This window comes from Pantherophis guttatus, chromosome 1, assembly GCF_059756535.1.
Source record: "Pantherophis guttatus breed Tessera chromosome 1, ASM5975653v1, whole genome shotgun sequence".
NCBI classification, from domain to species: Eukaryota; Metazoa; Chordata; class Lepidosauria; order Squamata; family Colubridae; genus Pantherophis; species Pantherophis guttatus.
Window position 1 is genome coordinate 72,729,894 of NC_142063.1, and position 15,112 is coordinate 72,745,005.

The 15,112-nt window shown below is 38.4% G+C and overlaps 1 protein-coding gene across 2 annotated transcripts in view; it reads left to right on the forward strand.

Annotated features, from left to right (window-relative positions):
- SLC8A3 (solute carrier family 8 member A3) overlaps positions 1–15,112 on the forward strand; it is a 238,123-nt gene that overhangs the window by 176,193 nt on the left and 46,818 nt on the right. The window contains exon 3 of one of the 2 annotated variants that reach the window (XM_087876190.1): positions 12,481–12,587. The exons of the other annotated variant lie outside the window; for it this stretch is intronic. Coding sequence (XP_087732316.1) covers positions 12,481–12,587 — 107 coding nt within the window. The remainder of the gene's footprint in view (positions 1–12,480; positions 12,588–15,112) is intronic. 2 annotated transcript variants of the gene reach the window in all.

Below are 15,112 nucleotides of genomic sequence, written 5' to 3' on the forward strand. Positions count from 1 at the left end.
CTTAGAAAGGATTACAATGGATTTGCAGTATCCTTTGTGAAAGTCATCAAAAGGACAGGTATAACTATTATCTTCAGCAGCTCCTATCCATTGAAAGAGCTGCGGTAGTCCAAGGGGTTGACAGCAAAAATTCTAATAGCAGCACAGAGGGGTTTAGGTGATACTGAATGAAACTGCGAAGAGTGATTCGATTTGAAATACAGTTAATCAACTTTCGTCTCTTTGACTCCATTTGAGGCATCAAATAGAATCAAGTGTCTTTAAATCACTTCAGAGAGTTTCAAAGGCAATTTGGAGAACCAATGATCTCTCTGGCATTCTCTGGAGAAAGCGAGCAGTCTGATGGGCTCTCTGATATTGACATGACTAGCCAGCCAATGAGTTTTATCATGTCTACACACCTTGCCTTCTGGGGCGGGGGCTGCCCAACTGTTTTTGTCCCATTAGCCAGGTTTGCTTGGAGGGAAAGGGAAAGAGCAAGAGACCCAAATCTTCTCTGCTACTCCTTTTAAAAATTGACTTGTTCTGATTGACTTCTTGTCTGATTATTTATTTCCCCAAACCCATTGCACATTTTAAAACCCATCCATCAATCAATTCTCTGTTTTCTCTCTGCTGCTTATCTATCTTGGTTTTGTACTTAACAAGTCCCCTTCACTGCATAACTGAGTCTGAGAATACCATGTGGCTTGACTAGTATTTATATGACACAAGATATATTATTTCCTCCCCAGTCGTGGCAATACGTACCATATACTTTGGAACTGTTTTTTAATGTTGCACAAGACCTGATGAGTCATTCCTCAAAAAAGCTAGTCTTTGTGATAACTGGTGTGACTGGCATGACTGCCAGTCCAGAAAACAAATGGTCAGAGGATATGGATTTTTCAATATTTAGTGGGAGTTTAACTCACACTTTATAAAAGCTTTTATTTTGGAATAAGACAGAGACCACAAGGAACTGCCCAGCAGGCTGATTTCTCTTTCCTCACCGCTACTAATGGGGACTGCCCACCTAAAAAAAGAGCTTATATTTTAAAAAAAACCCAAAAAATAGTGGCAACCATCCACAACTCTGACAGGCAACCCAATAGGATATTATATCAATGGAATCAAAGATCAGTGAAAAGAAAAATAAGGACCACTAGGGATATACTTCATCCAAATCTCTAAAAAGGTTTTCCAAGAATAATCAGTGCTGGTTTTTATCCAATGTCAGATCTGAAAAGGGTCCAAATCAGTGGTGAAATGTAAAATTTGTTACTACCGGTTCTGTGAATGTGGCTTGGTGGCGGGGGGGGGAGTGACAGAGTGGGCATGGCCAACTTTTTTTTTTTAACTTTTAAAACCATTTTTTCTACAACCTGTTCAGGCTTTAAACATTAAAAAATGTTTTTAAAAGCCTCTGACAATCCCAGCTGAGTTGCCTCATCGTCAGAGGCTTTTTTTTTTCTTTTAAAATTTTTTTTTCTACAATCTCTTCAGCCGAAGAGGTTGTAGAAAAAATGCTTTGAAAAGTAAAAAAAATCATCAGAGGCTTTTTTTTTACTTTTAAAAGCATATTTTCTACAACCTCTTTGGCCGAGAAAATGCTTTTAAAAGTAAAAAATAAAAAAGCCTCTGATGATCTTGCGGCTCAGCTGGGATCGTCAGAGGCTTTTAAAAGCATTTTTTCTACAACCTCTTCAACTGAAGAGATTGTAGAAAAAAAAATTAAAAGAAAAAAAAAGTCTCTGATGATTGTGCGGCTCAACTGGGCATGGGGGGGGGCAGGGATTTTTGCTACCAGTTCTCCGAACCACTCACCACCCTTGCTACCGGATCGGGTGATCCGGTCCAAACTGGGAGCATTTCACCCCTGGTCCAAATAATTTGCTTTCTCTAAGTCAAACTGCAGCTAGAACCATACCTGACAACCTACCTTTAAAAGTTTGGTTCTGATCCAGATCCAAGGAAGCAGCTGGAACAAACCCTTTCCCCAAAGAAACATTAACAACAACTTCTAACTCGACTATTCTCTTCACTCATACATTGGAGCTAGAGATGACGTAGGTCAGGCTTAGAGGCGAAAGAGTTCAGACAGGGAGCCATTTCATCAAAGTCTAGAAGCCAGAATGAATCCCACATAACAATACAAAAATCTCTCCCAATTTCTCACCACCACTTTAGACTACCCATCAGGAGTCACGTTTCTAGTACATTCAAGGGACTTTATCAGCATAGTATTACACAAAAGTGGAAGCTACACCTTTCTCTTTCTCCCACCGCACAGAGATCGTGTAATCTTAATCATGTCTACTAGATGACAATTCAATGATGCAATATGATTGAGAAGCCTGAATGCTTCACTGCCCTTCTTGCAGTGAAGCAAGCTCAAATATGAGCTCTTACATATGCTTGATCAATTTTACTTCTAGTCTTCATCCACTGGTCCCCCAGGCATTAGGAACATCCTCCCTGTCTCCATCTGTAGCTGTTAAATTTTCCTCAAATAGCACGTATCCAACCCAAAGCCCTAATATGACAATGAAAAAGCATGGAAGAAGGTTCCTTCGTGGTCCATTGGGTTAAAGACTCAGAAACGATTCATTATAGCTTATTCATATTTCATCTGCCAGATTTATTCTCTCACAAAAGGAAACACCCCAGGATCTACCAACAAAGAGAGACTGCTTGGAAGCAATTGCACCAAATGTCCTACTTACCTCTTGACCTCATATGCCAACCAGTCCCTACAGCCTAATCTACAACACATAGATTGTTCACATCTCATCAGCTCCAGAGCAGAAAACTTGGTTACAGTTAACACATGGGAGAACTTACCAAAGAAGGCTGTCCAGAATGAATTAACTTCTTCATTTTCCATTTTGTAATGTACTACTTGATTTTAAATGTATAACTATGCTAAAATTTGCATGGCATTTTAATAAATGTTATTACCTTGTGTCATGTTATTTATTGTAGACCATCTTGTACTAGTCAATGAGCAAATAAATGTTCTTTCCACCAAAATCCCTTCATCTATGATCAGATCCCCTAATCCTTGAAATCATTTTACTGGGAGGTAAGACACTGAGCTTGTCAATCGAAAGGTCAGCAGTTCAACAGTTCAAATCCCTAGTGCCGCATAACGGGGTGAGCTCCCGTTACTTGTCCCAGCTTCTGCCAACCTAGCAAAGGTTTACATACTTTCCTAGTTGGAAAGTATATAAAAAATGCAAGTCAAAAAATAGGGACCACCTTTGGTAGGAAGGTAACAGCATTCCATGCACCTTTGGCGTTTAGTCATGCCGGCCACATGATCATGGAGACGTCTTCGGACAGCGCTGGCTCTTCGGCTTTGTAACGGAGATGAGCACAGCGCCCTAGAGTCAGGAACGACTAGCACATATCTAAAGGTAAAGGTAAAGGGGAACCTTTACCTTTACCTAAGCCATATCAGGATACTCCAGTCCAGACATCCTGACATCCTGTCTAAACAGGACAACTAGATTATATTGATGGATACCATTTAAACTATGGATATCATAAAAACCAGAAAGTCCAGTTGCCTCTTGAAAAAGCACCTTTGGAGCAACCATGACCTGGATGACTGAGAATCTCCATAGACTTTCTTGCCAGAGCTGTTAAGTGAATCACTGCAGTTATTAAGATAGTGACAAGGTTGTTAAGTAAATCTGGCTTCCCCATTGATTTTGCTTGTCAGAAGGTTGCAAAGGGTGATCACATGACCCAGGGACACTGCAACCATCATAAATAAGAGTCAGTTGCCAAGCATCCGAATTCTGATCTCATGATCATCTGGATGCTGCAATAGTCATAAGTGTGAAAAATGATCATATGTCACTTTTTTTCAATGCCATTGTAACTTTGAATGGTCACTAAGTGAACTGTTATAAGTTCAGGACTACCTGTAACGTGTTGCATGGAGAGTACTCTTACCTCTTCTCTATCTCTCCCACTTCCAGCCTGGCCAAACTAACTTGATTTTTGTTCTGCCCCAGCTATAGACCCCAAAGAACACAGCACACACAAAGTCTGTACAAAACTTAAATTTACTAAAATAACTCAGTCTTTTCCAAATAAAGGCTGTTAATAAACTTTCTTAACAGCCTACAATAAACCAAAGATAAAGTAATCACAATCTTACTAAGGTTGGCAGAAAGCCCAGAAGCAATTTGCAGAGAATCCAGATGCGAAGGAGAATGAACTAAAGTTGTTCCCTACAAATTGCTTCAGTTGGCATTCCTCCTTAAATAGGCTAAGGGAGTAGCCAATTAGCCCCAAGCCTTACTCTCAAGAAGACCTCCTCCTGAGGAGCCACTCCTGCCTTTTTTTTTTATTAAAAAGTTTTAACAAGTATTACAACCATTTTTCCCATCCCTCTTCCCCCACTTCCCTCCTCCTTGAAAAAGAAACAAAAACTTAGGCAAAACATTCATTTTTACAGCTGCTATTCTTCCTAACAAGGATAATTGTAATTTTTTCCAGTTTTCCATCTCTCTCTGTATTTATGCCACAACGGATCATAATTATGCTTAAATAATTTCGCATTTGATGTCATAATGTAGACCCCTAAATACTTAACTTTTTTTACAATTTCAAATCCTGTTAGTCTTTCTAATTCATCTTTTTGATTTATAGTCATATTTTTAGTTATTATCTTCGTTTTCCCTGCATTTATTTTAAATCCAGATACTTGTCCATATTGATTAATTATGTCCATTAAACCTACAACCGACTGTAATGGTTGGGTTAAAGTTGTCTGCGAATGCTCGTAATCTGTAGTCATACTGCCTAATTTTAATTCCATTTATTTTGTCCGACCCAAGTATCTTACTTAACAAAAATTTCATGGTCAAGATAAACAATAATGGAGACAAAGGACATCCTTGTCTTGTTCCTTTTTCTATATTAAAAGTATCTGTTAAACTACCATTAATTATTATCTGCGCTGTTTGTTTCTGATATATTGCCTTAATAGATTGTGTAAAATATTCTCAAAACTGCATCTTTTCTGTTATTTTCAATAAGAATTGCCAATTCAATCGATCAAATGCTTTCTCTGCATCAAGAAATATCAGCACCGCAGGGATTTGGTTGTTCTTCCCCAAATACTCCAATAGGTTAACAACTTGCCTTACATTACTCTTCATTTGTCTACCATTTATAAACCCAGTTTGATTATTATGAATCATGTGTTGCATGACTGTCATTAACCTATTTGCTAGTATTTTAGCAAAAATCTTGTAATCTGTATTTAAAAGTGATATAGGCCTATAATTTTTTGGCTGGGTGTGGAGCCACTCCTGCCTTTTGGCAGCTCTGCGTGCCTGTGCATCGAGAAGAGGCTCCTTCTCTTCGTCCTCTTCACTTAAAGGAGCTTCTGAAGGTTCTGAAGGCCCTGGCTGAATCCCCCCCTCTGGCACCACATCTTCTCCAGCCTCCTTATTGTCTGACTCGAGTGCCAGCTGCACAGGCTGCTGGCGCAGCACCATACCAGCCTCCTCGCTGTCAGAATCAGCTACAATCTGCACAGGCTGCCGACGGGCCACAACAATTTTGCTCACCACTTTGTAAAAATTATTGCTTCCTCCTATAAGGAAGCCCATATTACTTGACTTTGATTTCTGAGGATCAGAAAAAGAAAGAGTCCATATTCCATTCAAGACATTTATTTCCGTTTGTACACATAAGCTTTGTCTGCCTCGGGGAGGAAAGAATAAAGAAATGTGAATAAGCTATGATGAATCATTTCTGAATCCCTGTACCAGAGGACCTCTTGGGAGCCCTTCCATACTTTTGATTGCCATGTTAGAGCTTTGGTTGAGATTTGTGCTGTTTGAGGAAAATTTAATAGCTACAGATGGAGAGAGACAGGGAGGATGACAAATACACAAAGGGCCCAGCCTTAGAAGTAAATGAATTTGAAGACTTGTGAATGGGAGCCGCTAAACTAGTCCAGCTTTCCTTTGAACCTCTCAGCTTTTATTAGGGCAAATGTAACTGTCAAGCAAACTGTTAATAATAAAAATAATAATAATAAATCCCTCCTTTAATCCATTCCCGTTTCATTAACTTCAAAAGACTGTCATGATATCCTTATGCTCAGCTTGTCCCATTGTTCTTCTCTATCAGAGTGTGTTTGTCATAGCTTTCAAATTAACCTGACATTTTCCCAGAATATTGTCACACCTCCTGGGTCTCCATATTCTGCTAGGTGAGTTCTGCCAGGTGCTAGTGATGTAAAGAGAAAGTGGCTATATGTACTTTCATCTAGTCATCAAATGAAAATTTTCAAGGTTTGATATTCTTTTAAGACATGAAAGACACTCTGGAAGATAAAACGCCCAAGAATTTAAATTCCCAAGTCATAATTGTTGATGCTACTGAATCCATATTGTCAATAGGCTTCTTAATGAAGAAAGCTTGGATCCAGTTATAATTTTCTACTTGCAGAAATTGTTTTGCTAGATCAGTCCAAGATTCCTCTATACCAGGAATGCATAAATGCCACTATCTTGGAATTTTTACTACAAAACAAATGGGAAAAATACATACATGGGAATGATTTTATTAATTGTATTTAATGAACTGTAATACATTTAAAAGTCATTTTATATTAAATGGAATCAAAAAAATTTTTTTAAATTTCCCCCTCCTTTGTACCAATCTTGTCCTTTGGTGGTAGTGGTGATGGTGGGGGAACTGCAACCCCAGCATTGATGGGGTTGAATGGCATATGCCTGCCCTCAGCTCCACCAATGCACAATTGCTACAAAGGCTAAGGAAGATGACCTTAAAGGAAATACTCAAGAACCAGAGGTGGATTTCAGCAGGTTCTGACCAGTTCTGGAGAACCGGTAGCAGAAATTTTGAATAGTTCAAAGAACCGGTAAATACCATCTCTGGCTGGGCCCATCCCCATCTATCCTCTGTCTCCCGAATCCCAGCTGATCAGGAGGAAATGGGGATTTTGCAGTAACCTTCCCTTGGAGTGGGGAGGGAATGGAGATTTTACAGTATCCTTCCCCTTCCATGCCCACCAAGCCATGCCCACAGAACTGGTAGTAAAAAATTTTGAATCCCACCACTGTCAAGAACCACTACTTGGCAAAGGAGGCTGAAATGTTTATTAAAGCCCTAAGAAACAAAATAGTATTTAAAAGTGGCTTAGAAAGAGATTGTCCAGATTCACTGAGGTATGAGAAATGGAAGAGGTACAGCATGGTCAGATTCTGTTATTGTAGCCAATTTCAATTAAGCTAGATTTAGCCTAGTCAGGAGTTGATTTCTGATCTGGTTTCCAGTACCTAGTACAGCTGACAATTATATATCTTTATTTAAAGCAGTATTTTTTTACAAACAGCCAGATGCTGTTTGAATAACTTCTTTTATTGTGTGTCCCAACAGCTGCTATTTAGAGGTGTACATGATTTTTTTGATTTATAGAGTACTATAGCTATTAATATGTCTATTCTTCATTATGTTTGCCAAGGAAGCTATAGTCATAATCACACTGTTTATTAATTTTGTGTTGCCTCCTCTTTACTGCCAATTAAGAACAAATACATTCTCATTAATTGTAAGTGGTTAAAATAATTCCCATCTCCACTTCCAGTTCCTTCCTTTTTTTTCTTTTGACTCTTGTGGCAATAGATCATCTTTCTGTTTTCCTATCTTTTAATTTCATTCAGTTTTGTTGGGTATATTTTTCAGTCCTTGTACTAAGATCCTTCTTTTTGTAACCCTTTTCACTTCCATTTCTATCCATAGTCATCACCTGAGTTTGCAATTATAGGATAATTATGAGGAATAGGAAATTACTTTAGCCACAGTATTCAACTATAATTTAGAAAGGTCAATTACATCGGAAAATGATTGAGTTGTCCTGTTGATTTGAGGCATTGTTGTATTGCAAGTTGGTAAATGCTGGCCCAGATAAGTATTTTTCTAATTAGTTGTTTGGTGTAGATGTATAATGTGGCTGAAATAATCACAGTATTTTAAAACAGCTTCGTTATTTTAACTATCTCTTAAACATTTCAAATTGGAATTACAATTTTGGATTAAAACTCCATCTTATAGATTCTGTTCATAGTAAGCGATTAGCTAGCAGAAAATGTTAATATAGTATAATATTTTCTTTAATAATTTAAAATATTTTTTTCTAATTATAAGATCATCTCAGCTAATAATGGATAGTGCACATTTAAAGTAAGTAGGATACTTAAATAAGCAAGGGAGCAAAAAAAAAAGATGTGTGTGTCAGGTGATGTGGAAAACACATATCACAACCAATACACATCAAGTGATCACACCATCAACCTTAGTGCTTGGATGGAAAAAGCAAGTTTTTAAAGATTGTCTAAAGTTGCCCTCATGTAGACTACGACAGAGAAAATGTGCTTCCTACTTCCTAAGACTCAATAGATGGCATTATTTAATGGATGGGACACAAAGTGCTCTGTTCTATCCCCTCCCACGAGTGGCCTTGCAGAAGCTCAAATAGCCCGGCAGTAACAAACGCAGGCTAGAGAGATTGAAGCTGGCCCTTTAATAAACAGTTCTCTTTCAAAAGTATATCAGTTCAGTAATTACCGGGCAATGTTCCAGAGGTCTTGGCAGATGGCCAGCAGGCTAATGCAGGAATGCAGACTCCTTTTCAAAACTCAAAACTAGCAGTTCTAAACTCCACAGCATCCAAACGCCAACAAATTGTTCACCATGCCTTTCCGGCCCAGCCACACCCCTTCTACACTTTGTAGGGTGTGGCCCTACGTCTCCTGACCACACCACTTGGGACATGGCAATAGCTGTTCTCTACGACGTCTCCTACGTCTCTCTCTTGCATCCAATAGGGGCTCCCTCTCCTCGTTACCGTTCCCCTAGTCCTTCTTTTCATTAAACTAGACATAGACATACCCAGTTCCTGCAACCATTCTTCATATGTTTTAGCCTCCAGTCCCCTAATTATCTTTGTTGCTCTTCTCTGCACTCTTTCTAGAGTCTCAACATCTTTTTTACATCGTGGAGACCAAAACTAAATGCAATACTCCAAGTGTGGCCTTAAACAAGGCATTATAAAGTGGTATTAATACTTCATGTGATCTTGATTCTATCCCTCTGTTTATGCAGCTCAAAACTGTGTTGGCTTTTTTGGTAGCTGCTGCACACTGCTGGCTCATATCTAAATGGTTGTCCGCTAGGACTCCAAGATCCCTCTCCAAAATAAAACTTGTTCCTTCATGAATATGTCAGATTCCCATATCAAACCTTTCTGTATCAAATGGAAAGTCATCATATAGGATGCAATGCATTTTCTTTTTTTAAAACGAAAAAGTTCCAGCACTTTAGTTTTCCACATAGGAGAGGTATCCAGTCGTTCTTAGTTCCTACTGATTTATTATAGAGTTCAGAACAGGCTCTTAGAACAGCTAGGAAGCCATTAAATAAAATTAATACTAAAATATAATTATGATCACAAGCAATTAAATGAGCCATAGCAATTTAAAATATCTTAAGGAAGCACCACTAGGCTGGAGAGCTTCTCACACTATCAATTTTTCTCTGTTCTTACCTCTCCAAACAAGCATCTTGAATCCTAAAAAACGCTCATCAAGGGATGATTCTCAGCAGTATAGACAGTGTTGGAAGTTGTAGTGGGAGAGGTAATTGCTTAAAATTATGCTTCGCTGAATTCCTTTTTATATTGACAACATGAAAATAACTAAATAACTTGCAATTATAATTTTAAATATGTGTTGATCCAGATAAAAAACTAAGAGTTTTTTCCAGCCAGCCCCATCACAATACATTTTTTCTACATTTACTTTTACTGTAGCATACGTCTTTTGTTATTCTGAAATTACTTACAAAGTTGTTATTCCTGCATGAAGATGAAAAATATCCCCGGGGGGGGGGGGGAATGGGGATACATCTTACATCTATGTTTCTGTCCTTACAGTTTCTAAGAGATGTTTTGGTTTTTGAATTGACAAAATAGGTATTCGGGGATTTTGAAATTTGGAAACACTGCATTCCCCTGAAGTACGACAACAAGATCTTCCTCAACAATTCTAGCTGTGTTCCCACAGAGATAAGACTGCTATTCAGAGGAATGAAATAGAAATTCTATCTGGAATACAATATCTCTAGGAATTTATATAAAGTCTCCTTTTAATTGTTATTAATTATGGCAACCCAACCCCACATCCATCAAAGGTAATGAGGGAATGAAGCTTTAAGTGCTTATCTGAGAAGTTCAAAACATGTTATTACTATATAAACCACAGGGGTGGTATTGACTTACCTTCGCTACCAGTTCGCAAACGTGAGCATGCTTCGCTCGCGCATGACACCTTTGCACATGCACAGAGCATCAAAAATGGGACGTGATGATGGGCGGGTGGGTGGTTGATTCGCTCGAACCGGATAGAACCAGCTGAATATCACACTGATAAACCAGCCTGCTCCAACTTATTGATATACTGAGACGGAAAAAGCTGTGCTGCTAAGAATTCTTAGTAGTATAACTCCAACATACAAGAGATGGTAGATTATTTAGTCTTTTGCTATTTTCAAAAGAAAGAACATGGAGTTAAAATAATGCCATAATTAGGGGGAAATGGACACTTTGAAAGTACGCTGGTTTTCTAATACATAAATGCAGCTTTATCATAATTAGCTTTCATTGTCTGATAGCTTTTGAAGGCAGTAAAGTGTTATAAGCATTGAACCAGGCTTTGCTGATTTTGAACAAAGTAAACAAATTTGGACATACTGGTAGTTAGAAACTTGTTTGGGGAACTAATAGGAAATACAATCAATGTGGAGGATGAAGTAGATAATCACAAACCACTCCACCAAAACATTTTACATTAACTCTAATGGATCTTGATTGTATGAAAGTCAAACAAGTGGCATTTGGAGGCTGAATTCATACCAAACCATTTGTTTTATCTTTGTGGAATAGCAATAGTATTTAGACTTATCTACCACTTCACATGCTTTACAACCCTCTCTAAGAGGTTTTACAGAGTCATCATATTGCCCCCAACAATCTGGGTCCTCATTTTACCAACCTTGGAAGGATGGAAGGCTGAGTCAACCTTGAGCTGGTGAGACTCGAACTTCCAAATTGCTGGCAGCCAGCGGTCAGCAGAAGTAGTCTGCAGTACTGCATTCTAACCACTGTGCCAACAGAGCTCATAATTGGTAATTCATTTCTGTCAAGATCATAAGGTTGAGGACACCAAGGTGGATAGATATTATATTTAATCTCATGTATTTATTTTTGTTAGTTGGCTAAGTTCATGCAACTTTGTAAACAGAGCTGGGAATCCTTACGGAGTCTGTGTAGTATATAAAACTACCATATATAGATAAGGTTAAAAAAAATAGCATCCATAAACATTGATGGTTTTGCTACTGAATATCTGTGCACAAATGTGGTTGGTATACCACAAAACGCCACTGGGATGCCTGAGGCAGATATCTCTCCAAGCCAAGAGTATAGTGGCTCATTTCACACTGAATAGCAAGCCATAAATCACAGTGAGGTGTCCTTGGTGCTCTCTGAGCTTGGTTGTTTTCTTCCAGCTGTTTCATTTCTGAAACTAGGTAACATCATCAGTGCTAGTCATGAATCACAGTTCACACATCTTAATGGGTGAGTATATATACACCATAGTAAACCCAACCCAGATTATGGCTTAGTGCAATGTGCAAATTTGTGCAACTGATGTGCACTTTTTATTCTGTAAATAGCAGTAATTGTGGAAGGCTGAACAGCACTGGGACTGAAGAAGGTAGGAAGGAGGTATTTTAGTCTTCTCTTCCATGTTAGAATGGCTCCTGGAGGTTTCTTTTGAAAAACAAAACGGTAGCTTTTCAGAATAATTTTTGTTGGGTAGGTTGGGAAAGTGTTCTCTCACAATCATTGTGGCATACCTATCTCAACTTTTCAGTTATTAAGGGAAAAAAAGCATTAGGTTGTTAGGAGATTAGAAGACAGATAAGAGGGAGGGAGGGAGGGAGAGAGAGAGAGAGAGAACGAATATGCTTTTTAATATTCTAGTAAAGCAAAAATGCTTAAAGCTGCATCAAATTACTTAAGAACACCTTAAATATACAGTATGCATTCCATAAATTACAGCTTGTATAAATACAGATATTGTATGTATTTCTGTTTTTAATTAAATGTGAAAGCTGCCAATAGAATTCTAGATATCACTGGATATCTGAGATGTTATTGTTGGAATATTTTTTTTAAGAATCTGCTTCCATTCTCTATGCAAATGCTCTTCCAGATTAGCCAGCCACGATATAAAAATTAAAATTCTTTTGGTTGGTTTGTTTATTTTTTTCATAATGGGTGAGTAAGCTTTGACCATTTAAATTCTCTCTTTTCTCCCTCTTTTGCCCAGCTTGCTCACCCCCTTCTCCCCATTATGACAGTTATTATTTTTCCATTCACAGCAAAACTATTCACATCAAGGTAATTGATGATGAGGAGTATGAAAAAAACAAGACTTTCTTCATTGAGCTGATGGGTCCTCGAATGATGGATTTGAGTTTACAGAAAGGTGTAGTACTGGCTCTCCCAACTAACATTAACATTCTTCTTTCCTCTTTTTCTTATTTCCTACCTTTCTTTTCTCGCTATCAATGGCCTCTTTTTTTTAATTTTCCAACTGCTCTATCCTTAACACTGCTGTATCTGCACAGCCTGTCACATGGTACTGATGGAAGTTAGCAAGATGGTGCTTTGTTTAGCTGAGAATGCAGTGTTTAAGTGTGTGTGTGTGCTGATTTCACTGAAGGCTGTCAATGCGTATTCTTGAAATAACAGGGCACTGGGGTTTTCAAATCCATCTTCAACACTACAGAAATAGCCATAGAGCTCAACCCTGCAGCATGATGCAAACTTATATGCATATTGGAAGGCTTCGAGCTCAACTTGCTTTTAGCATACCTATCATTGTCCCAAGATCTGCACACTAATAATACTTTCTTGCCTTGCAAAAGAAAATGGTTATTCATTTTTCTGTACAAAACAAGATGTTTTATGAATCAATGGACCAACATGCTAACATATCGTTCTTGTCTTCCCTTTAAACTCATTTGGCATTTTAACTTCAAATCTATGCGGGTTCAATGTACCATGGAAGGGGACTAAATATTTCCTCTAATTAAAAGCTATTTATTTAGAGATAGAGTTGGCAAAGAGATAATCACTTGGCTCAGTTCCTCCAATAGCGGCATATATGTGTGTGTGTGTGTGTGTGTGTGTGTGTGTGTGTGTGTGTGTGTATATGTAGGTCTTTGGTTATTCGGGTCTTCTCCCATGTAAAATTGGAAGTGTCTTGGCGACATTTCGACGAAGTCTCATTTGTCATCTTCAGGCTGGTGTTCTCGGCTTCGTGCTTCCAGGAGCAATGTGAGATCGCAGCTGTCTCTTCCTTTTAACTGCTAGTGGGGGTGTGAGCTGATTGGGTGGGAACTTGGCTGTGTTCTGATTGGGCGGAGGTGTGTTCTGATTGGTTAGGGGCTTGGCTGTGCTCTGATTGGATGGGGGGTTGGTTGTGCTCTGATTGGCTGGGGGTATGTTCTGTTTGGGTGGGGGCTTGGTTGTGCTCAGCTTAGTCTGAGTTGCAGGGGGATTTGAGCTGGTGAGCTGCGTTGTTGTTGTTTGGCTTCGTGTTTGTGGCCGTGCGAGCTCTTCATGGTGGGTGTCAGTCTGCTTCATGTATGGATTGGAGGGATTTAAAGTGGCTAATGATGCAGCTGCGGTCTGGCTTCTGGTCCTATATATATATATATATATGCATATTCTTTCTAGCCAGGTTTTACCTACATAAACTAAGTTGTTCTACAGCCCTGGACAACTTAGTTTACGTAGTTAAAACCTGGCTAGAAAGAATATGCACCTAAAAGCCTACGAAAAAGAAAAACACACACACACACATATATATATATATATATATATATATATATATATATATATATATACACACACATACATACTGTATATATCAGGGGTGAAATGCTCCCGGTTCGGACCGGATTGCCCGATCCGGTAGCGATGGAGGTGGGTGGCTTGGAGAAATCCTTGCCCACCCCCATGCCCAGCTGATCATCAGAGGCTTTTTTTTTACTTTTAAAATCTCTTCAGCCGAAAAAAATGCTTTTAAAAATTAAAAAAAAAGCCTCTGATGATCGCGCAGCTCAGCTGGGATCATCAAAGGCTTTTAAAAGCCTCTGATGAGCCCACCTGAGTTGCCTGATCGGCAGAAGCATTTAAAAGAAAAAAAGCCTCTGCTGATCAGGCAATTCAGCTGGGATCATCAGAGCCTTTTGAAAGCATTTTTTTACAACCTCTTCACTGAAGAGGTTGTAGAAAAAATGCTTTTAAAAATAAAAAATAAATAAAATTGGCCACGCCCACCCAGTCACATTACCCTCCCCTACATTTTGCACGAAGTGTTGGAACAAAAAATATTTTTTCATTGAACCACCCAAGAATGTTCCTTCAGAATCACACATTTATTTTGATATTAGCCTGACGTCTGTGTGGCCAATTGATACGGAGGCTGCTGACAACAGCATATGGAGAAGTAGAATGCGTACAGTTGTAGGGTTTTGTTTTGTTTTTTTGGCAAAATCTCTTTCCCATAAATGCTTTTTCATTGACTGTGTAGAGAGATTTGAAAAAAAATTGGCTCCAATCAATCTACATGTGACAATACATGAAAACTGAGAATCGCAGTTAATCCTAAAAATACATTCAAGTTTTCTCACCATTCTGCAAGTTATATGAGGAGTTCTTCCTTGGCTTAAAAAGCTAATTTAATGTTATATTTCAATTCTCGACGTTTTGAGGATACATGCATATATCAGGATCTAGCTCTTTTGTGGCACTTTCTATAAATTAAGATAATAATAAATTAGGATTCCTTGAGAAAATAACAACAGAGATTCTGTTAGAACTGGTCCAGGGTCTCAAATAGAAACCCAATCAATATAAATAGATAACTTCTAAGGAAAAATGGGAAACCATTAGTATTCATTCTTTGTCATTCTTCATGTTCATATATTTTAAAAAAGTAGG